This window comes from Mustela erminea, chromosome 4, assembly GCF_009829155.1.
Source record: "Mustela erminea isolate mMusErm1 chromosome 4, mMusErm1.Pri, whole genome shotgun sequence".
Taxonomy (NCBI): Eukaryota; Metazoa; Chordata; class Mammalia; order Carnivora; family Mustelidae; genus Mustela; species Mustela erminea.
This window is the reverse complement of record NC_045617.1, coordinates 11,778,306-11,803,285: the sequence shown is the minus strand read 5'-3', so window position 1 is coordinate 11,803,285 and position 24,980 is coordinate 11,778,306. Positions and strand designations below refer to the sequence as shown.

Below are 24,980 nucleotides of genomic sequence, written 5' to 3'. Positions count from 1 at the left end.
TGACAGACAGAGACCACAAGCAGGCAGAGAGGTGTGTGTGTGTGGGGGGGAAGCAGGCTCCCCGCTGAGCAGAGAGCCCGATGTGGGGCTCGATCCCAGCACCCTGAGATCATGACCCAAGCTGAAGGCAGAGGCTTAACCCACTGAGCCACCCAGGCACCCCTCTTCTGGCAAACCTTAATGCCTACTGTTGCGTGACCCACAGCTCTTCTTTGGGTACCGTGCTTTGTTGTGCCTGCTCCTGGGCTGGATCTCCCTCCCAGCCCCTAACCTGCTGTGGTTTGGAATGTTTGTGCCAGATCCCATCTCATATTTTCTTTCCATTCTGTATTTCCACCACAGTCTGATCCTCACTCCAAAGTCTGGAGAAAACAAATGAATAGACGTGAAGCAGAGGTTCCTAGAACTTCAGATAGTGGGTCTGTGGCCAAAGATACTGGGCACTAGAATGGGACCTCTTCATGGACTGGAGTATTCGACGTATTTCCTAAAACCCAGAAACCTGAAGTGATTGAGACAAGTGGATCTGTGTGTTGAGGGATGGTAGCAGTGGAGATCCTGGGTCTTGTCTTTTCTTTCTTTCTTTTTTTTTTTTTAAACACAGACTCCTGGAAAATTTCTAGACATCTGTCATTGAAAGATAAGCTAAGTTTCCTTGTCATAGATACAGTGACGAGCTGCATAAGCTTTCCTCAGTTCCAGAAATCCAAGTGTCCCATGACCACACCTGTAATTTGGAAGATGCGTGCAGAACCCTCCACAAGGATGAGCTTGGGATGCTCCACCAAGTGAGGAAAATCCATTCGTGCCACAATAACTGGAGGAGTCAACCCCTGTCCAGCAAGGCAAAACTCTGCGAAGAATGTGTGAATACTATGAAACGTATCAGGTGTATGCAAAATTACACCTTCAGTAACACAAATTAAAAATCTAATATAAGAAATAAATATTATGGAGACTATTAAAGTGCTGTGCCCATTCCCATTCCATTTTCTCATCAGAAATAGCCATTGATCTGAAATTGGGGATTATCACTTAATTTTTGTGCACTAATATTTACTTCCATGTATGTCGTGATGTGTATGTTTGTATGAATATTATTATTTGGCATTTCTCAATCTTGACCAGTTCTACTCTATGTGTATTTTTCTATGAATTTTTTCTCAATATGATTATGAGGCTTATTCATACTGTTCTAATTCTGGGATCTGCAGACTATGGCCCACAGGCCAAATCCAGCTGGTGCTCTGTCTTTATATACTCCTTGAACTAAGAATGGTTTTTGTATTGATAAAGGAGTAAATAATAAACAAAATCAAAGCAGCAGACATGACAGAGACCATCTGTGGCCAACAAAGCCTACAATATGTATTATCTGGCCCTTCACAGGAAAAGTCTGACAATTTTTGTTCTTTAGCTTTGTCTGGGTTATTCTTATATTCTTCTAAAATACATTTAAAAAAAAAAATTAGACTGCCAAATTTCATGAAAAACCTTTTCAGGATTCTGAATGAAATTATTTTGAATTTATAGATTGTTTTGAAGGGAACCGATGCACTTATGATATTGTTCCTTTCCATCTGTATTAGTTGTCTATTGCTACTATACAAATTCTCTCAAAGTCAGCAGCTTGAGACAACACACATTTATTATCTTATTATTATTTTTTTAAGGTCCAACTCCAGTACGCATCTCACCAGACTAAAATCAAGGTGGTTTGGGGCTGCGTTCTTTTCCAAAGGCTCTAGTGGACACTGTTTCTGTGTCTTTCCTAGTTTCTAGAGGCTGCCTGCATTTCTGGGCTCCTAGCCCCTTCCACCTTCAGAAGCATCCATGACTTCACTCCAGCCTCTGCTTTGGCCATCATGTCTTCTTCTCTGACTGTGTGGCTGGCTCTTTTGCCTCCCTCTTCTACTTCTACTTCTAAAGACTCTCGTGATAACCATTGGGCCCACCCAGATAATGTAGGGAAACCTTCCCATCTCAGGGGAATCATCTCAGAGCAACCATAATTTCATCTGGAAACTTCATTCCCCTTTGCTATAAAATTTCTCATATTCGCGGGTTCCGGAGATTGGAACATGGACATCTGTGGGGCTTTAGTCTACCTACCACAGGCCCATCTAGTGAGTTTTTTTCTCTCAGTAATTATGTTTCTAAGTTTTACAACTTGCATTTTGTTCTTTGTATATTCTGTCCTGTGCTGAGACTGTCTCTTTTTCCATTTGCTTCACGAGTGACTGCAGTTGCCGCTTGGAACATTTTTATGAGAGCTGCTTTAAAATTCTTGTTAGATAATTCCAACATTCATGTCATCTTGGTGTTGGCATCTGTTGATTTTCTTTTCTCATTTGAGTTGAGATTTTCCTAGTTCTTTGTATGACAAAATTTTTGGACTGTATCCTGTACATTTTAAGTATAATGTTATGACACTCTGGGTCTTATTTAGATCTTTAATTTTAGATGATAGTTAGCAGGTTTAGGTTTAGAACATACATCCTGGCCCACTTTCTGTGGTTTGTGGTTCCAATACGAATTTAGTTTTTCAAAACCTTGTGTTGCTCTTCAGGGATGCTACACTGGGCTGTAACCTGGAGACCAATCCACAACCTGGGTAGTAGTCCTCACCAGAGTTCAAATCTCAAATCATTTGGTGTGTTGATTCAGATTGGTTCCACACATTGGCCTCAGAAGAATTTTCCCAGGACCTCATATTCAAATTTCCTCTTCTTTCTGTAATAGCCACCCCCTCTCCTCTTCCAAACCTCTGCTAGATGTTTGTTGAAGGCAAGGCAGGAATGTTTGGCAGGTCTCCATCCGACAGTCTCAGGGTGTGGTGAGGGGTGGTGTTGGGAGCAGTGAGGGAATAATAACCAGTGTTCATGTTAGCTCAGGGTAGTTATGATGGATAGAGTTTTATAATTCTCTTCATAAAAGTTTCATGTATCTTGTTAGAATTATTTATTGGCACCTTATATTGTTTGGTGCTCCCCATCCTTCCAAACGTTTTTAAAAAGTAAATTTGAATTTTGAGGTAAGTTGGAGCGTAAAATTTTGAGGAAATTTGGAGGGTGTGGCACAAAATTTTCATATAAATAAGGTAATAGTGATGGTTCTTCCTTAGGGGATTACTTGATTGGATCAATACATTGAGACTGGATCATTATTGAGCTGTTGTCCTTTCAGATCAGTCAGGAATTTTCATAATAATTTGAAGGCATTTTGAACTGATAAAGAATTCTTTTTTTCTTTTTCTTTTCTTTTTTTTTTTTTTAAAGTAGGCAGAGAGGCAGACAGAGAGAGAGGAGGAAGCAGGTTCCCTGCTGAGCAGAGAGCCCGATGCGGGACTCGATCCCAGGACCCTGCGACCACGACCTGAGCCGAAAGCAGAGGCTTTAACCCACTAAGCCACCCAGGTGCCCCCTGATAAAGAATTCTTAAAGCAGCTCTTCTTTTGCTCAGTCTGAGGGAAAGAACTGGGGGGAAATAACTTTGAAGGTTGCAGATATTCTTCTGAAAATTGAAAGGGAGAACAGTTTAAGAATTGAAAAAAAGAAAAAGAGAAGAGAACAAAGTCCAAATGATATGGCTGGTAGATGTCTAGGAAGACCCTTTAGATTATTTGGTAACAAGACAACCTATGTAGATAAGAACTAGGATGCCAGCCACTTTTTAGAGAAGGGAAAGACTAATTGACTGGATACATAGGGCTTTCTTTGTGCAAGTAGTGTGGACCAGCTTTGCCAATAAGTATGGAAAGATTGTCTGTGTTGGAATATATATAAGTGGTGCCATTAGCTTGGAATTTCTATTGTATGTATTGGAGGACATAAAAGCACAACTTATATTTTCTTGAAACATTTATAGGAAAAGGTGGAACAAATAAGATGATGATGTAGCAGTTTGGGATAGGTGTTGGAAGGCATGCTGAAAGCAAGAGAAAGTTAAAAATGACTCAGAGGTATTTTGTGTTTTTAGTCAAGGCATTTTGGTAGATGATGGTGCCATTAACTGAAACAAGAAAAAATGGAGGACGAACAGAATTGTGAAGAGAAAAATGAAGTGTTTGGTTTTGGATATGTAAAATTTGAGATGTCTATTATACGTCCAGTAGTGGTGTATGTAGTTGGATATATCGGATTGGAATTTGGACAAGTCTTTGCTGGAGTTTTAACTTTGGGACTCCTCAGCAAACAGATGGTGTTTGAAGCCATAGGAATGTGTGATATTATTCGAGGGAAGAAGGTAGACAGAAAAAGAAGGACTCTGACCAAGTCCTAGGACACTCCAACATTTTAAAGTTGGACAGAAGAAGCTGGGAAGAAAACAGAGACTTGTTACGTCACCCAGTCAAAAAGAGGGAAGTGTTTTAAGGAGGAAGAAATGGTCAACTGTTTCAGTTGCTGCTAAAAATAAAAAGGAGTTGGATTCACATTTTGGCAGTTATGTTGAACCTTGAAGATAGTTATAGCTGTGGAGATAACGTTCTTATCGGATTGTGTTAAAGAGAGAATGTTGTGGATATTCAACCTTGGAGAGTTGATTGATGTAACAAACACACACATTCATGAATAGACCAAAGGACAAACCCAACTTAATAAATTTTCAAAACTTGTCTGCACAAGAAAAGGAATAGAAGATTCTGGAACAGAATGGAGACCTGCAGTATAACTTGGCTCCTATTCACCCTACTGATCTGGAGTCCCATTCATGAGTCAAAAAATTCCTGAGACATTTCACTAAATACTCTTGGTTTTGGAAAGGAGTGAAGAGGAAGATTATTCCCCTCCCCTTTTTTAATCTTCTGATGGGAAGTTTTGAATGAATACAGAAAAAAATCAACAGAGCTGACAATCCTTGGATTGTCAATCCAATCCTTGGAAGGGAAAGCTCCAAGTTCACACTTAATTGGGGGATAGGTTTGAAATCTGGGGGTATCTCCTTAATGAAAGGCATTATATCCTTTTTCTGTTGTCCTCATAAGTTAGAGTGAATCAAGATACAGAACTGTCAATAATCTCAGAAGATAAAACGGAGCCCAGGAAATCTGACAGTCTGCACACAACCCAAGCTGAGCTTCCCTTCTCTCTTGCATACTGCTCCACGCCAGCTGCTATTTTCTCAGACCACAAAAAGTGGATAAAACATGAAATATCCAGGCTAGAGCCAAGCTTTAGAAGAGAAAACATGATCCACACCAAAACATGCACTTAAATGTTCATAGCAGCATTATTATAATGGCCTCCCAAAGTGGAAACATTCTAATGTTGTATACAATGGGATATTATTGGGCATAAATAAGTGAAATGAAGTACTGATACATGCTACAATGTGGATGAACCTTGAAAAAATTATGCTAAATGGAAGAAGCTAGCCACAAAAGACCTCATATTATATATATGGTCCCATTTATATGAAATGGAATCCATTATTATGTTCAGAATAGGCAAATTTATAGACACAGAAAGTACATTATTTGTTGCCTAGGGCTGGGAGCAGATTGAAGGAAAATGGGAGAATGACTGTTAGATTGGTATGGGTTCCATTTTGGTAATGTAGAAATGCTCTAAAATAGATTGTGGTAACATTGCACAAGTCTATAAATATACAAAGAACTTTGAATAGTGCACTTTAAATGGTTAATGTTATGGTATGTAAATTATATCTCAACAAAGATTTATATATATATATATATTATGTATATATATTCAAAATATAGTATTTATTTATTTGAGAGAGAGAGAGAGAGAGAGCATGAGCATGGGGAGGGGCAGGGGGAGAGAGAGAAGCAGACACCTCGCTGAACCCCAATGAAGGGCTAGATCCCAGGACCCTGGGATCATGACCTGAGCCAAAGGCAGACACTTAACTCACTGAGCCACCCAGGTACCCCTCAATAAAGCTTTTATACAGTAAAATAAAGAAAGCAAGAGTGAGAGTGAGAACATAGTCTTAGAGAAGGCACAGAAAAAAACCCTCTACAATTATTCACAATATGTAAGAATTATTAAAATGTCTGGGCAGAGTTAGCTAACATAAACAAGGTAAAACACACACACACACACACACACACACACACACGAAGCATAGCAACAGTGCAAAAGTACTACAGGAGAAAAGAAAAGGGAAAATAACCAATGGAGCATAAGGAAAAAAGAAACCCAATCTAGTAGAAATTATAACTCAGGTAATTCCTCAATATTGCTTCATATAATGCTGAACTGAATAAGAATAGTAAGTTAATAAGACAGAGAAAAAAGAAAAAATTATGAAACAACAGAATGAGATCAAAAAGGATATTGCAGATCTCATTCTATTGTTTCATAATTTTGTAAAAAGTTGGGGTGACAAACAATATCCTTATAGAACTAATTAAAAAATTGTAAACCTTAGTAAGGAATAAAATAGACATTACTGACAGCTGAATTTCAAGTCCATAATCTCTCCCTAAGCTGAATTCCGAAATTCAAAAAACTAAGAAAAGTTAGAGGGTTTTTTGTTAACCAACATGGTAGCGTGATCTGTTCTGAACAGCTGTGAGGTAATTTATAATCTTTGCTTATCCCACCTAATTTGAATATTAATATTTATACTTTTCATTGAAAAAACATTAAAAAGATGATTTATAAGTGGGAGAGAATGAATTTGGCCTCATACATCACCACAGCAATGCCCAATGACAGCAAATGTTGGAGTAATTTCTAAAAAGTTCTGAGGAGAAGAAAATATGGTCCAAGAACACTACATCCAGCTAACTATCAGATGAGTGAAAAAGCAACAGACAACATTCTCAAATATGAATTAAATCAGGGAATATAACACTCATGAGTCCTTCTTAAAGCATACTGGTTGACAATCCAAAAAATTAGTGGTTTAGGCTGGACAAAACTCAAGAATGGAGAAGTTAGTTTCAAAGGAATGATGGTGAGCAGGGAATCTGTTTCGAATTATCCCTTTAAGTTATTTATAGAACATTTCAAAGGCAATATTTAATCAATATTTCTTTTATCCCCTGAACATAGATGGACATTAGAATACCTTGATTCCAATGTCATGCTCTCATCTTCCATACCATTGTTTTCTAGTATTTCCATTTTACTTCTGAAAGCATTCCTTCTGAAATAATCATTCATTTTCTTTTACAGTCAATGCTTAAAGATTTTGGCAAAATGTCTTTCAATGTCTTTGCTCATCACTTCTTCTTGTATCCCATTAATTGAATTTCCTCCTTCCTTAAATATATCTTTATGTAGTTGTTTCAGTGAGGGAGATAAATTTTCAATTTTCTTTTGTTTGAAAATATCTGTATTTTGCCTTCACTCTGGGTAATAATTTCACTGAGTGCAAAATTCTCAGCCGATAGTCCTGTTCCTTGAACACTTTGAAGGTATTATTTCATTATCATCTGGTCTCTGTTTATGCTCTTGAGAAGGCAGCTTTCAGATTTATTGTTCATTTGTAGGTAATTTAATGTTTTTCTCTCTAGTTACTTTAAGGTCTTCTTCACGATGATGTTCTTGGATGTTGAATTTTCTTTCCCTTTCTCTTCCCTTCGTTTTTTTTTTTGTTGTTGTTCTTTCTTTTCTCCCCTCTTTTCTTCCTTTATCTTTTTCACATGTATTTTGCTTCTGTCTTTCTCATATATTCTTCCAGATGAACGTTAGAATATCTAGCATTTCAAAAAGTCATAATGAGAAGTCAAATTTTGATTGGAATTTTGTGTAACATATTAATTAATTTGGAACTATTTGGAACTTTGATATTAATATTCCCATTTAGAAACATGCTATTTCTTTCCATTTGAAAATGTCTCTCTATAAATGTTTGGTCATTTATCAAATCATCTTGCATAATTTGTATTAAATAAATTTATAAGTTTGCTATGTTTTTATTTCTATTTTGAATGGATCATTTCTTTTTTAAACAAAACCCACATTTTCTGCTGGTTATTGCTGCATTAAAGAAGTCTATGGATTTTTAAAAAAAATTTTTCTGTCAAGATACGTCAGTTTGTACACAGTATCTAGGGAAGTAGCATAAAGGTCAAAACTAAAAAGGGGATGCAAAGAGCAGAAATTTTTAAACAAACTACAGCAAGGGGCACATGGGTGGCTCAGTCAATCAAAGGTCTGAATTCAGATGAGGTCATGATCCCAGAGTCTTGGAATTGTGCCCCATGTAGGACTTCCCTGCTCAGCAGGGGTCTGCTTCTGCCTCTCCTTCCTGCTCGAGCTCTCTCTCTCTAACGTAAATAGATTTTTAAAAAATGCAGCAAGATCAGGTTTTTTTTTAAGACTTTATTTTTTAAAGAACACTTTTAGGTTTCCACAAAATTGAGAGAAACGTAGAAAGACTGAAATCTGTTCTTTTTAAAAAAGGAAATGTGTTTTTAAGAACAAGTATTCTATAATTTATTAGACAAAAATCCAATGGCTTAAAAGTGCATTTATTTTCAAATAGGGAATTAAAACTAATAATTGAATACAACTGAGGAAAACTTGTTAATACATTTAATTTTCCTGTTAAAGATTAGCTATATACATTGCAGAAAGTTCTTATAAAAGCTGAATCAAACTTAAGTGGGGAAATGAATACACAGAAAGACTGTATGTATTAGAATTAGTAGAGTTTGAGTGATATCTATCAAAAGACACTTAAAGATACGAAGAAATTCCAATTCAGAAAAGTAGAAATAATTTTAGAGACATGAGGGAATATGCCCACATTTTTTCCTAGTGTGTATTTTAAAATAGACCTAGAAATCATAGAGTCAAAATTAATATCCGAGGATAAAGTAAAAGAAATGATCAATTTATAATTCAGAAATCTCTGAAAGAGCTTAAGTGGCTGCTGACTTTGTAAAAACAAATCATGTCAGACAATTTAATCCTCTTTCATGGCATAATTATGGTCTACAAAGATAAAAAGCATTTGTAAAACATAATCTATTTTAACTTCAAGAAATGTTTTTATTCTGTTGCATATGTCATGTTAGTTATAAGCTAAGAGAGTATGATGTTGTGTACGATTCTCAATGGCTAGTTATCATCAACTTATTCCCGACTGGGAACTCATTTTAACAGGTGGTTGCAAGAATTCATGGTGGAGATCTCTGGATTCAATAATTTGGTTGAAAACCTAAACAAAAGATTTGAGATATCATTAAATCTATGAATATTATGAAGCTAAATACTAGTATTATTATCTGGGGCTGAACTTCAGAACAATATTGAAATATTAGAAAGAAAAATTCCAAAAGATTGATCAATACTATTTAAGAAAACTATAAGATATAGGAAATACCTTAGGAACATTCTGGGGATCAAGTAGTTGATGGTAAAAAAAAAAAAAAAAAAGATAGAGTCAATGTGAGTATAAAATTATAAAAAAATTCCCATTGTATTTGTGGGGCACAAGTTGAGTTGGGGTATAAGTGTCAAGTTGATCATAGATCAAAATGTGATTGTAGGGGCCCCTGGTTGGCTCAGTTGGTAGAGCATGTAACTCGATCTTGGGTTGTGAGTTCAAGTCTCACAATGAGTGTGGAGCTTATGAAAAAAAAGAAAAAGAAAATAAAATGTGGTAGTAATAAGAAGTATGCATTAAAAAAGAGTAAGAAAAAAAATGTGGAAGAAAGGAAAGAAAGAGATTAGCTGTGTTGAAAAACATGGCACACAATATCTAAAAAATCACTTTTCTCTCCAATACTAGTCATGCATCTATGAGAACATTATGCCTTATTTTATTTTTTAAAAATATTATTATTTATTTATTTGATAGAGAGAGAGATCACAAGTAGGCAGAGCAGCAGGCAGAGAGAGGGGGAAGCAGGCTCCCCACTGAGCAGAGAGCCCGATGCAGGGCTTGACCCCAGGACCCTGAGATCATGACGTGAGCTGAAGGCAGAGGCTTAACACACTGAGCTACCCAGGCACCCCATTATGTCTCATTTTAGTCCACACATTTTAAAAGGATGTGAAGAAATGGAAATGGATTTGAAGAAGAGCAACAAGAACGATTGAAGATCTAGAATATATACCCTAGGCTGAAAGGTTAAGAATCTAGTGTTGTTTGGACTAGAAAAGAGAGATGTAAGAGATGATTTTATCACCTTCAAGATATAAAGGATTTTTGTGGAAGATAACCCCCATTGGTGATTTCTCAGGTCTACAGAGGATGAAAAGAAAGAACAAAGGAGCTTAAGTTTAAGCAGAAAAGATCAGGTTTGGCTAGGAAGCAGATGTCTCTGCCATGAGGGTGATGAAATTTGAAATGACTTCTAAAGGAGACTCTGAGCCAGGCAGCCATATCAGTCTCCATGTTGGATGCAACGTTGAGCGCAAAAACAAGTTTGAGAAAAATGATGTCTATCAGGGGTCAGCAAAGTACTTCCTGCAGGCCAAATCTGGGCCACCATCTGATTTTTGGATAGCCCATGAGCTAAGAATGACTTGAACATTTTTAAATCTTTAGGAACAAATCAAAAGAATGTTTCATGACAAAATTACATGAAGTATGATTTCAATGTCCATAAATAAAGTTTTATTGGCACACAGCCATGCCCATACCTTAATGTATTTATTGTTTGTGGCCACTTTGATGGTAGTAATAAGAGTAAATTAAAGCAGTAGAGTAGAGTAGTTGTGACTGAGATCATACGGTCCATGGAACCTAAAATAATTATTCTGTGGCCCTTTACAGGAAACGTTTCCTGACTGCTGACCTACATGATTGTAGCCACTTACATACCACATGCGATTTTTTCTCCAAGGTTTAGAAGCTTTCTTTGTTGTAGTAAAAATGGACCCCCATGGGGTCAGCTGAGGAATATAAGCGGCACATCCTTTGAAGCATCTTTGAGAGAGCTTTGGGTCCACAGAAGAACACACCAATGCTGCTGCTGCAGAAGGATAAGACAAGGAAAGAATGTGTTACACAGGAGCAAGGCTAGCCAGAAACCAAGACAGAGTCATAAAATTAGTGAGGTGGTTGGAGTTGTGACTTGACTTATTTTTCTCTACTCACTTCCTTTTTCTTAGATTCTCTCTCCTACTCTCATTGTTATGCTCCCATACAGGTTCCCAGAATTTTGTTAGATCCTAAAACACACAGGCAGGTGGAGCCTAGGATATCAGGGGTGGCAGGGCTGTGATGACTGGGGAAGGAGTTTCAATGACAGGTGATAGCACTTGGATTTCTGGTCCAGTCACCCTGATTCATGTCCTCCTGGATTGGTGACCAGAATGTGAGGTTCCTGCTCTGCTTTACTCATCACTATTCCAGGGGCTGGAATAGTGCTTGGCACACAGCAAAAACAAAACAAAACAAAAAAACAAAAAAACCCCCACATTTGTTGAAGGAATGAATAAATGGTTCCGTTGATTATTATCTGCAAGATCTGGGGGAGGATCTTAATCTCCACATGTGCAACAAGAGACTAATGACTCCATTATATGTTATATTGGTGCAAAATGAGATAATGCACTCAAAAAGGTTTAAAAAGAGTTATTATTAATATCTTGTTCAGCCCTGCTTTTTTATAGATAATAAAATTTATACTAAAGTGATAGCAGCTTTGTTTATTTTTTCTGTTGGAATGCCTTTGGTTTTCAAAGAAGGCCAAAAATAAGAATTGGAAAGAGAAAGACATCACTGAAAGTGGAGTCACGCGAAAGCTGTCATCTCTAGTCAGAGGGTTTCAGAAAATTGTGTGGAAGAGGTATTGTTGCATATAGTGACTGTCTCCCGGTGGCTCAGACCCCCTGGGACCACAGCTGCCAGCTCTTGTATATACAAAAGACACTGGTGCAAGGATGCAGGTTGTCTCTGGAAGTCTGGTGCAGCCAGTCTCTACAGGGACTTACGGACTCTACTTCCCTTGTCTTGCAATGTTCTATTCCTTATAACATTTTCCCAATCTCTGCCACAAGTGAGTGAGTTCGTCTGGTCTAGAGCATAAGCTCTCCTACTTTGTTGTGCATAAAATCACGCAGGCAGATTGTTAAAACCTAGATTCCCAGTCTTGAATCCAAGGAATGCATTTTTAGCAAGGCCCCCAGACGATACTGAAGCACATGGTCCTATGAGCCATACTTTGAGAAACACCGTCTTGGAAAAATTTTGGGACTCTAGGACTGGTCCATCCAGCATCTCTGCTCCTTGATAGCTGGCTGTAGTTGGGAAGTTCTTCTATAGCCTCGTTCTTCTTAGCTTATATGTTAACATGGTTCTCTGCCATGTATCCAATCCACATTTTAATTATGTGTTCCAGGCCCATAATAACCATGGTAAAAATTGATGGTTCAATTATATTCCAAACTCTAGCTTCAAAGGAACTTATCAAGTGGATTCATTCGCAAATGACAATATATTTAAAATATATAAGTACTATTTTCGAAGCTATTATTCGCATGGCGAAATTTGAGAAAGTGCCTTTTTAGAAAGTATTTTCCATGAAAAAATATGAGTTTATGATTTAATGAAGCAACTTTAAGGTGTTTATAGAAATAGAAGATGCTGATTAAGAATGCGGTGGGTTTCACCACTCTGTTGCTGAGGAGTTTTGGGTACGTTTATTATCTCCTCAAAGCCCCCCATTTCCTTGTCTATGAAACGGGGTGGCATTATAGGGCTCCTAGAATCTCTGACAGGATTTGCCAGGACTTGGCAGGTACAGCCTTCTGTCCCGTGCTCGGTGCACGGCGAGCCTCAGTAGCAGCCCACACGCTGACCCACAGGATTTCTGTCTGCTCCACGGAGCTGAGCAGAAGCTGTGACGTGGGCTGTTAACACAACAATGATTACAGCCCCCTGGGACCAGCATCCCAGCACTGGGTTGTTGGAATTCTGAAGTGAAACATTTTGAGTGATAGATGGGTTGGGCAAAACCCTTCCCAGCGAAGAGCAGCAGCTTGGCTTTGTGTCTAAGGCCCAGAGGTATCCCTGCATCCGTGTTCAAAGATGCCCTTATGGGTGGTGATATTTTTCCATTCGCGTAGGTGTCACCAAAGAGATTGCCCACTGGCCCATTCCCAACAGGCTCGAGCTGCCCTTTCGTTTGCAGTCGTAGTGACTGTTGGCAGGTCCTGAGGATGCCTTTTGATGCTCTGCCTTTAAGACTCCATTTCAAAGGGTTCTGACTGCTAGCGGCCAGGTGAACCACTGGTGTCCCCAGCCGTTCACAGCAACCCTGCTCTTTTGAAGTTGTGGCTATTCCGCTGCACAACGAAGTACACACTTTGCTGTATTCATGTAACTGTCATGATTATGCGGGCACCAAAAAGTCTCACAAAGGCCATTCATTTTCTACCTTCACTAGCACTCTGTGCCTTCCTGTCCCCGCACAGGGCAGCCGATCGCTTGCCTTGCTTGCCCTCCTCGGCATTTGTGGTTTCAAGTGTGGAGATTTCTTGTCACGAATGCATACTGTGTGACTCACAGAGCCGAGAATCTGCACAGAGTCGGTAAGGCACAGATGCGACAGCATTTTTTTTTTTTCTTTTTATGAGGCAATGGACAAGTGCAACAGAACCCTAATGGGGTTGGTAGAGAAAAAAAATTCTTCTATAAAGTTTAATTACCCACGATTGCTTAGAATTAAAAAAAAGATTCCCTGTAAAAGAAGTATAAAAACACAAGGCATTATTCTCCGGTTTACAGCCTACAAGCTTCAGAGCTTGCACATGAATGAGGACTTGGATCTAGGACAACATTAACAGCATCGATCAGTCTGGGCTGCTGACTTTGATGAGAAAAGGACAAATTTTACATGAAACCATGCAAAGATGGTTTTAACATTAACAGTATTATTTTTAACTCTGATAAACAACAGAGAGAATCCTCTTATTCCCCTATTTATTTGCTAAGTAGCTATTGTGCTCTTTTCTGTGGGGTTGATGTGTTTTTTTTCAAAACGGTTCAGCAATGCTGTGCATGAAAGGCATCCAAAATGTCACCCACCAGGAGATTTCCGCTCAGCAGATATATGGGAGAGGGGGTGTGCCCGGGAGTAATCCCACCATCTTGCTGGATTCCCAGGTTCTGCTGCCTTGAGCCCTTCTCTCTTTAAATTGTATGTTTGTTTTTATGTGTTGGCTTTTATGCTTGGTAAGTTATAACCCTGTAGGGGCAGACCCTAAACCCCATTTAAAAAAAATCAAATTACTTTATACCCTGAGTGCATTCTGCAAATAAAATCGATAAAGAGAAGCTTCCCATGAATTTATGGAGGCTTAGAAAGAAGACAAGGAGGGCTACGAACTTCGTATCAGACAGTGGACACTACTTCTGGTTAATCTTTCCTAGAGAATGTTTTTCATTAGAAATTCCTCCAAATGATTCATTGTATAATTATATTTTGTACAACACCTTCTTCTCACAACCACAGATGATAATTGCGTTGGCCAGCTTTTTCTTTTTTTTTTTTAAACCCATCTCCCAGTTGATTTGTAGCAGCCTGCTCTGTGACTTTTCTCTGCATCCTAATTACTCAGTGGTTCCTTAGGAGCTACAAACGTTCCTAACAGTGCTTCCCCACCACTGAGAATTAAGTTGCTATTCCCACCAACTCCATTTTCTTTGGGAAGAATTAGGAATCTGATCCCAGCTTCCATATCCATCTCATGGTCCCTTCACTTGCTGATGCTGCCCACTGTGCTTAGCTTCATGGGGCACAGACAAAGTTCCTGCCTTTCAAGATGGTCATGGTCCAATAGAAAATGAAACAAGAGAGAAAGAGAAGTAGGTGACTTGAAGCATTGGATGCCAGGGAATGGTAGGGCCATTTTTCTGCCCATCTTCTCTCCATCCTCTCTCAGATAAAACATATTTCTTCATCCAGAAATATGCTAATACAGTTGCCATATCTAATAATTTTCTAGGTAAAACCATCAAAGACACTTAGCAAAATAATGACAAATCCACTTGTGCTCACCAACCTCCCTAATCTTTGCTACCACAATTAGAATAAAGCCAGTAATTTTCACGGAATCTTCACCTGACTCTAAATGGAGAGCTGGATGTCCTCTGGTGGAAAGGCACTATTGAAATATGCTGACCATATCACAGTCATAAGTTAATGATGGCTTTATTTTTCTCCCAAAGTTATAATTTATCATGTGTGGGGTTTCCACTTGGGTCTGTCTCTTTTGGTATTCTGAACGCTTCCCTCTTGTAACGAATGTTAAGACTATCCTATTAGATAGAGGCCCTGTGTGCTATCATCAGAATGTGAATTTGTCAAAAATATCATTTAAAAAACATTTGCACATATGCATGTACAAATGAGAATTGGAGAGTGTGCACACAAGCAAATGTGGTTCCAGATGGACACATTTACTCAATTTAGTATAAAGGTATTTTTACATTTCTGAAAACAATGGGTGGTCTAAAATACATTCCTGCAATATGGAATAGAATTTCCCAATCATATGGTAAGTCGGCACCTTTCTTCATCATTAGGTTGGATTAAACAGTTCTAACAAATGGTGGTACTCTTCTGAAGTCTTTAGTTGTTCTTTCGAGATAAGAGAAACACTTCTACCCACGTTGTGAAGAAATGGCCAACTCTTCAAAGTTTTTATGGTTATTAATTACATAAAGTTTTAGATATACACAGCATAAGGAAGTTATTAGCACATAAGTCAAGAGTGGCAAATTATAAATATGTGGTGAAACGTAAGATCAAAGACCGAAGTCCTATGGAAAATCATTTTACTCAATTAATTAAGAACAACCGATCCACAGATTCAGTCAGTTGAGTATATGCACAATGTGTGTCTATCCAAAGAGTAGCTCGATGTGACAAAGGTACATATTTTTTTCATTCTGTGTACCTTCTTGGAAATGATCCCTGATTTTCTGATTATCTTGTGAAAGCTTGCGAACAGGTTGAGACTCTTTACAAAAAATGAAATACAGCTTCCATTTTTGGGAAGGATATACATTTCTATAGATTAGGAAGACATGACTCTCAGTGCCTGTAATTAACCTACCATATTTTAGTTGGGAGAATGGTTTTCATTGTTTTGTGTTTGAAGTACTTTTCTGGGCTTGTCCAACATAAGCAACGTACAGCGAATGTCACATGCCTGTGATTTTGGGCCAATCAAAGTCTTACTTTCTATATATTCACTCTCTAGTCAGTGATCTTCTTTTAAAACTAGAGCTGTGTTTTGTAATATAGCTGATAAATTACAAAAATTAATTGCAAAATAAAAACAATAGAGTACACTTTCCCATTTTTCTACTTTCAGTCTTTGATCTCTTTTTAATTTTTTCCTCCCCTTTCTTATTTGTATTCATTTTGATGCCCATCAATTTGTTTCTCTATTACTGTTATTTTTGCAATTTTCTGGTTCCTTTGGAGCTTGCACTATTCTCTTTGATCTGCTTCCCTTCAAGCTTTATTTTTGGTACTATTTTTCATGTTCTGTAAAAAAAATATTTTTGCCCCTCTTCCCTTTATTCTTTTAACTCCTTCTTCTTAGAACAAGAACAAACTCCAGCTTTGAGTGAACAGGTAAATGTTTTTAAAAGAGTAAGCCCTAAGAATCCTTGGCTTCGTGCTGATGAATAGAAATGGTTGAGAGCGTACTTCAAAGGCCCTCAAGAACAAAGAACCTTTTCTGAGGCCACTAACAAATCCACCAATTCTTTCTGACCCATCTTTGCCAAAAGATATGAGCTAATGACAGGAAAGACCTATCTTGTAAGAATAGCCAAGTAGGCTTGGGAACAAACATATCCTTGACATAATTAAGGAAAAACATACTGTTTATCTCTTTAATAACCATCTTGAGGAAAATTAATGTTACTTTGTCCTTTGTGCGGAACAATAATTGGATTGTGTGTTTCATTTATATCTGGACAAAGGCCAGGATATTGAAATACTTCTCAAAATTAGATTTTCTTGTTTAAAAATTAGATTTTATTGGCATTCTCTTTCTGAGATTTCTTCATTAAAAGCTTCATTAAACATAAATCTTCTTTTACACAGCAGAAAACAGAATTACTTTAAGGAGGTCATTTTAAAAGTCTTTTGGAAGGGGGTGGTGCTAAGCTCTCTACTGGTGACTTGTCTTACCAAAAATCGGGCATTCCAGGGAAGAAATGATCATTGATCTTTGCATACATGTACCTTAACATTAATTTCATTGATAGTTGGAGCTATATAACAAGTTATGTTCCATTGTCTAAGGCTGTTACAAATGAGCTATTTTTAAAATTTGGGGGCTTGGAAGTATGCTGTAGAGGATTGATTTGGTGACAAGCTTAGGGGGTGTCTTTAACTTTGCGGGAGATGAAGTCATCCATCAGGAAGAGTTTACATAGTTAAAGTGCAGAAAAGCTCAATTGGGTTTTAAGTACATTTACATACTAAATTTTGATTACAGCTTCTGAACAGGAATGAGCACACTCTTCACAAGGGCGACAAGAAAAGTGACAACTCTGTGGTTTTCCTGCCTTCAAACTGTTTCCTACTCCTCATTCTGGGCATGCTTGGACACACACTTCCAAGCCACTACCCAATACGACGGCTCGGGCAGTGTTAATGCAAACTCAGCTCTGCTCTTGGTCTCCTGGTGCTGTTTCTAGCTCACAGCTTTCCGAGGAAAGGATCATTAAATGGTTTGGTTTAAAAGGCCTTCCCCAATGGACCACAAACTTCACGTGTAACAGAAATAAACAAACATAATGTGATTCGTCAATAAGGTGCAATTCTTAACAAAAAATGGTCTTACCTATAAGAACTCAAAGTAAAGATGTATGTGTCCCTGTCAAAAGCCTGCAAGTGGGAACATTCACGCTATAACTGAAAACTAAGTGTGAAAACATTAATCAGATGAGTAGTTTTTCTTTTTTTCCCCAAAAGAAAAAATATCAACAAAGAAAACCCTAGTCGTGGTTGTAGCATATGAGCTTGTAATATTTTGTTAGTTCTCCAGCCACCATCTTTTTAAGGAACTCACCAATAAAATGATGCAGCCTTTGCCCCTGGATAAGTACCCCATGGGTAGGAGATGAAGATTGGTGACTTCAGGGTTCAGAGAAGGCTAGGTGTCTAGGAGTCAGGACTGGATGTTGAACAGGCAGCACAAGGGAACCAGATTTTGAGGCTCTGGTAGTTGGATGGGTTCAAAGCACCACATTTAGAGAGAAGATGGGACACTGGAACTGGATTCTAGGCCAAGAATCAGCAAGAAACGAGGCAAGAAACAAAGTGGTGTCAGCAGGTTTCAGAAATGGTGCTTGGAGAGTCCCAACGCCACTTGGCATGGGCTGGTTCGTCTCTCATAGGTCATGTGAGCCTGAGCTGAGCCTGGGGATGGAAGTAACGGCACAGTTGGGTTAAAGGTTATGCTTTACTTGGCCTCTCTCGTTGGAAATTCTTTACTCTCAGGACAATTCAAGGTCAAGAGAAGGTTTCCACTGCTTCCAACGGATTCATTCCTGAGCTGATGCAGGCACGGTGTGCTCAGGAATCCAGAACCTCTGCAGTGGGTGCTCTCGGTTTAGGTCTGGGGGTTCTCAGGCAGGCGGCCACAGCACAGGGCATACAGGGTTGGCTGGGGGTCTCACAGAACTGGAACTGCACAGGTTATAAAGCTTGGACTTGTCCACTCCTTCCACATGCCCTTCCTCACCATACCTCCTTCAAACAGCTGGTCTAAGGAGGTCTCAAAAATTTAGTGACGAGGAATAAAAAAGAAAGTGGAATAGTTCTAGCACAAAAACAGTACTAGAAAAATGGAGGAAAAGGGCAGCCAAACTGACCAAAAGATGATTAATATTCACCAGAAGAGTATCCCATAGGGCAAAAAGCATGCAAGGGAATGATGGAAGGTTTCAGGGTGCAAGGACCCTGATGAGAGTCCACAAAGCAGCAGCACCAGAACTTCTGGGAGTGATGGGAACAGGGAATTAGAAAGACCCTAGTAGATTTTAATTTGCTTGTAGTGGTTCAATACTGATAAGGTGGACAGAAGAGAAAAGAAATGTCAGAAGAAAAGATTTAAATGACATGATTAATCTGATAGCTCCAAGTAATTTATATTAAACTCTGTGACCTGAAAACAGAGAGTATGTTGTCCTTTCCTCCAGATATGGTGGACTTTGAACTTCTGTCCATCCGAATTGGCTTCTTTGTCTATCTCGTCCAGTTTCCTCGTTCTAATACAGTTCACATCTAACATCTCCCAGGTGTACATCTCCAGCCTGAACTCCTCTGACTCCTGACTCATATTTACCTGCTTGCTTGACACCTCTGCTTGAATGTATAATAGGCATCGCAATAAACACGTCAAAAAACTGAATTCTTGATATCCTGTGCCTGCTCCTCTTAGTCATCTCCAAATTAACAAGCGTAAGTCCATTCTAGCTTGGGTCGTGCCAGACTCCCATCTAATCCATCAACAAGCCATGTCAGCTCTGCCTTCACAAAACACTGGCATCCAGTTGCCTCTCAGCACCTGCGCTGCTCCTAATCCAAGCCAGAACACTGTTCACCTCTTCTGGGCCTCTCCACTTCTGTCCTAGGGCACTTATAATTTATTCTCTCACTACAGCCAGAGGTAATCTCATTAAATATAAGACAGATAATGTCACTTTTATGCTTAAACCTTTGAGTTTGAGTGGCTTCCTCTCTCAGAATAAAATCCAAAGCCTTAGAATGGTCTGTAACTGTCCCCTAAGTTATCTATCCTATATGCCTTCTGCCACTCTTCCTCTTACCCAATCTGTTCCAACCTCACTGGCCTCCTGGATCATGCAAGGAACAGTGTCTGCTGTCTCAGGATCTTGGCACATGCTGTTCTTCTGCTCTTTCCAGTTATCTATGTGGCATACTTCCTCATTTCCTTGGCCTTTCCTCAAATATGGAAACTATTCTTTAAATAAGGACAATATTAGGACCTACCAACTTTTAAGAGCCATAAGTGATGGGGATTCAAAACAGAGACAGAGTTAGGGGACATAGAATAAGAGTGATAATTATTGGCATTAGTGCTTTGCACTTGACCAAGTTATGTATTTTTTGAATTATGAAAACAACACTGTGGCCACAAGGTATCATTCATGTTTTATAATAGGGCCCCAAATCTCAAACAAGCTACCTTGCCTAGGGTCACATAGCCAGTAACTTCTAGGTTTAGAAAGCACAGCCTTCACTCCTGTCTTGTGGTCCCAGAACAAATGCTCTTCCTCCTCTACATCAAAGTTTATTATATCATGATAATGATATAATAACAAGTGATATAATAATAGTAATAATAATGATAACAACAGCAGCTAATCTTTACGAATTCAAAGCACTGTTTTAAGCACTTTCCATGTTTTCACAACAGTTAGTCCTCACAGAAGCCTGGGAGGGGCGCACTGTTATTTAAAGTGCAGCTTACAGAGATCAAGACTAAGTCAGTGGCAGGGTACATAACCTGTCCAAAGCAAGCAGGTAGTTATGGTGGAACCAGGATTTACACCCAAGCACTTAGGCTCCAGATCCTGGGTCTTTAACTGCCACATTAAGTCTCTGCTTGGTCTTAGAGCACTTTTCTTGTGCTTTGCTGAACATGCTAGATACCATTTACAGTTGGGCATAAGTGAATTCTCCACTTGGGTAAGTTGCGATCAACTGTATTCACTGAACATTTCTTCAAGACCTAGGTAGTTTAAGAAATACCATCTTGGGCACCTGGGTGGCTCAGTGGGTTAAGCCGATGCCTTCGGCTCAGGTCATGATCTCAGGTTCCTGGGATCGAGTCCCGCATCGGGCTCTCTGCTCAGCAGGGAGCCTGCTTCCTCCTCTCTCTCTGCCTGCCTCTCTGCCTACTTGTGATCTCTCTCTGTCAAATAAAAAAATAAAAAATCTTAAAAAAAAAAAAAAAGAAATACCATCTTAAAAAAAAAAAGGAGATACCATCTTCGATTGAATTTAAGTGTGAAACATTTCAGCACAACTGCTAATTGTCAGATGTTGAAATCCAGTTAAGCAGAGGTCTGTGGTTTCTGGAAAACTCCATGACCACCCTTTCTAAGGTTATTTTCTCCCTGAACAAGGTGCCCCCTACTACAAACTGAGGAGCTCATGCCCTAGACTTTTCCACCTCAGCACCAACCTCCAGGGAGGCTCTCACAGGCAGAGGGAAGAGAGCGCCTTACCCGGGGTGAGCATAGGCCATCTGTCGGAACTCGTTGTTCCAGTTAGGTCTTCCGTAGAACGTTTTCTGCTTTAATCCCGTGATCACATCGGTACTTTCATCCCAGTGTAAAGCAATGTGAACAGCCTAAAATAAAAATGGTGACATATTTAGAAAAAAACACCAGGAAACTCCTTCTCCATAAAAGATCAAATAATTATGTTCATTTGTAGCTTGAATACTCAAAAAAATCTCTCATGTGGCTAGAGATGGTTATCCTTAGTATCCGAAATCACTGATTTTGCATTTTGGGATAGACATCCCATCTCATTTATCTTTGTATTCCACCTTGGGCACTACTGAAACAAAGGGTTTGATGTACACCTGGGTAAGGTACAATAACGTGAACCTGGGAGGAATTTTCTTGATTCCTGATGAGCATAGTACCGTAAGTATGGTTAAGGGAAAGGAAGCATTAAGCTACTACCTTTTCTTCTGCCAAATGTCTCAGAAATTAATCTCTGCCTCTGTCCCCATTCACTTAGTATTAAACCTTAGGGATTTGAGAAGGGCACTGCCAGATTAGAATGATAGGAACCATTCAGGAAGCAGCTGGATCTTATAATCCGTTCTGCCCAGTGGGTTGAAACAATCTGAAGTGTACTGTCCAGGTTCTAGTGCTGGGAGGAGGCAGAGTCTGACAGACAGACTCTTGTGGCCAAGCACAGAGAGGGGCAGGGTTGAAGCTCCATGACCAACCATTTGCCTTCAAATTAAATAAGAGTGCACAGGCATCAGGTAAGTAGTGGTCAATAAAGGACAGCCTAGGGCATAGCACTGCCTACTGATGATATTTCAAGTTGCTGAATCCTGGTAGCTACTTTCCTTCTTACCTCCTGGGATTTGTGTCTTCTGTGCACACCTCCTTGACACCCCACAGCTCTTGTGTTCATGCGTTTCACACTTTTTGGTGCTCCATTTGCTCATGTCCTCTGACTCTTCCTGCTCCTGAGCAATTTGGCTAATAACCCTGCTGGGCCAACCGTTACCCCAGGTGAGACCCACAACAGACCAGTCAGTGATGGTGGACAGTGGTGGAGTTGCAGAAGCCTGGGCTGCAGGAAGTTGCCAGTAGGCAGGCCTGATCCCAGGTGACAGGGATCCTTTTGGAATGGAGTTTGGGAGTAGGGGACTCCAGGAGAGGGAGCAACAGTAAGAGGATGGCAGGATCCTCTTCTTGGGCAGGTTTATCAAGACAGAGAAGGAAGCATGAAGTAGGAGACAAGAGCTCGGGAATAGGAAGTCAGGTGGTAGTTGAGGATTGAACCTTGAAAAGTGGTAGAAGCTGTTATCAGAACTGGAAGTCAAGGTCAGACTTGTGTCAGTCTCCAGATTAGAGCAGCCCTCTTGCAGCCCCACAGCACCTCTTGCTTAACAGTAGGATTGGCTGGGGCCATACAGTCTGCTGGTTTCAGCTGTGGGCAAAGAAGAAGGCAGAGGCAGCCAATTTACTTTTGACTTAGTGCCAAAACCTAATGACCAGCGCAGGCCTATTCTCCTTGGTTTCTCCGCCAATCACATGGCTGAACATTGCTTCTCCTTAATTTTTTATGCATTATAAAATCCTGTTTCTTCTACTTCTTTCTCTGACTCTTCATTCCAGGACAAAAGGTCAGATTTGTTTTCCTATGATCTTCTCCTGTCTCACAACGCAGCTGCTTTCCCAGTCTCCAGTCCCTTTTGGGCTATAACTCCCCATTTTCATGGTTCCAATGAGCATCATCTACAAAGATGACTACCAACTTTCTCCCCCTGCCCTCATCTTCCTGCCCAAGTAGAATCCTGGCAACATATTTTGAACTCCCCAAGCATATTTTTACATATATATATTTTTTCTGTTTCTTCAAATTGATCATCATAGCTCAAATGAAACTTCAAGTAAAGTGTGATTCAACTTCCTTCCACATACAACTATGGAGCAATTCCTAAATGCAGGCAGGGTACTACGGGTGAGCAGTACAAAAAGAAAGAGAGAAGGCCTCTGCTTGCTGAGGAACTGGTCATCAAGCCTACGTGCACAATGTCAATGACATAAGTCAGACCAGAATCCTTCTTTACTAGATATGGAAAGAAAGTGCTCTTGGAGGACGAGACAAATTACCCCACAGAAGCCCCAAGTACTTTTGACTAAGAGAATTGGGGATGGCCAGGTCTTTGAAGAACCATTCCATGTCTAGACAGTGGGGAGGACAGAGGGTGTGAAGTGGCTGTCAGGGAGAGGGAACAGAGAGGGAAGACAGAGAGAGATACAAACACAAGGCTTGTCTGGTAGCTCTTGAACAAGAGGGGTATGAGGAAACACAACAGAACGAGTGGGTTACGGTCAGTCAGGAAGGGCCTTAAAGTCCTTGAGGAGAAGTTCGGGCACTATTTAATAGAAAAAAAAGGGCTCTTTTCTACTTATGTTAGTGGTACTGTCAAACTACCCATCAGTGATAGTCAAACATTTGGAATTCTATTCGTTCCGTATTTCTCAGCCCAGTGTTCAATTAATCTCCAAACCCTGTTGATTTGCCCTTCATAATACCTTTTCCATCTGTCCCTTCTGTTCTTGTCACTCTGCCACGTTGCGATTATTGAATTCAGTTTAACAATTGGCTATTTCTAAAACAGCCTTTTGATTCCTCACTGACAGAACGCACCAATTATTTTTTCCTGGAATTTGAGCATCTAAAGAGTTTCAACGTGTCACGACAAAAATTTAAATACACGTCTATTTTAATTTATTTCTATTGTTAAAGAAGTCTACCATAAAGCATACTTTGAGAAGGGGCAGAGATACGATGGGGCAGAGTTGTATTGTCATGAAATCAAACAAGGCCTCAGGTCTCAAAACTCCCAAATGACTGGGAATTCAGAGATGGGCACAAGGAAGAGCAAGTACAGTACTTGAAAGCAAACAAACAAACAAACAAAACAAACAAAGGCTGTATTTGTACTTCATCCAATGGATCATTAGTCAAAAATCCTGTTTGAATAAGGGAAATGTTTGTTTGGAAAACATACTTAACACTATTTTATTCATTAAGATGTTTTAAGCCTCCTTCTGAAGGAAACTGTACTTCCCAAAGGAAATTATCCCAAAGGAATACATATTTAAGACCAATGGCAAATAAGACCCTAAAAATTCATTTAGCTACTGAATTTTAAGCTAAGTCTTACCCAAAGGTACAGAGTCAAATTTCAACTATGTCCTGTAGGCCTGTGTGTGTGTGTGTGTGTGTGTGTGTGTGTGTGTGTTTCTGAGAGGCAGGGAGAGAGCAGGAGTAACCATACTCAGGAACACTTTCATTTGTGAATTTGGTGATTAATGCAAATCTTGACTCAGACTATACTTTCCTTAAAGTAAATATCAAGAGGATCAATGTACATTTCATAAATCTAGTGATCACTTCATTGTTAGCTTCCATATTTGAGGAGTTAAATAAGATTGATTTATTTATTTAAAAAAAAGATTTTATGTATTTATTTGACAGACAGAGATCACAAGTAGGCAGAGAGGCAGGCAGAGATAGAGAGGCAGGATAGATAGAGAGGAGGAATCTCTGCTCAGCAGGGAGCCTGATGCAGGGCTCGATCTCAGGACTCTGGGATCATGACCTGAGCCGAAGGCAGAGACTTTAACCCACTGAGCTACCCAGGCGCCCCAAGGAGTTAAATAAGATTTAAATCTTAGTCGTTATCATTCAATATTGTCAACCCTGAAATTCTACCCTAGTGCAATGTTTTGATATAGATTATTTTTGGTAAACGCAACCTTACTATTTCACTGATACAATATGGTGC

At 39.4% G+C, this 24,980-nt stretch overlaps 1 protein-coding gene across 1 annotated transcript in view; it reads right to left on the bottom strand.

Annotated features, from left to right (window-relative positions):
* Nucleotides 1-8,436: 8,436 nt before the first annotated feature.
* NOX3 (NADPH oxidase 3) overlaps nucleotides 8,437-24,980 on the bottom strand; it is a 58,858-nt gene continuing 42,314 nt past the window's right edge. Inside the window, exons 12-14 of the mRNA XM_032338641.1 lie at nucleotides 21,157-21,281; nucleotides 10,750-10,900; nucleotides 8,437-9,138 (exon numbers count right to left, since the gene is read on the bottom strand). Of these exons, the coding sequence (XP_032194532.1) occupies nucleotides 10,774-10,900; nucleotides 21,157-21,281 (252 nt within the window). The 3' untranslated portion in view covers nucleotides 8,437-9,138; nucleotides 10,750-10,773. The remainder of the gene's footprint in view (nucleotides 9,139-10,749; nucleotides 10,901-21,156; nucleotides 21,282-24,980) is intronic.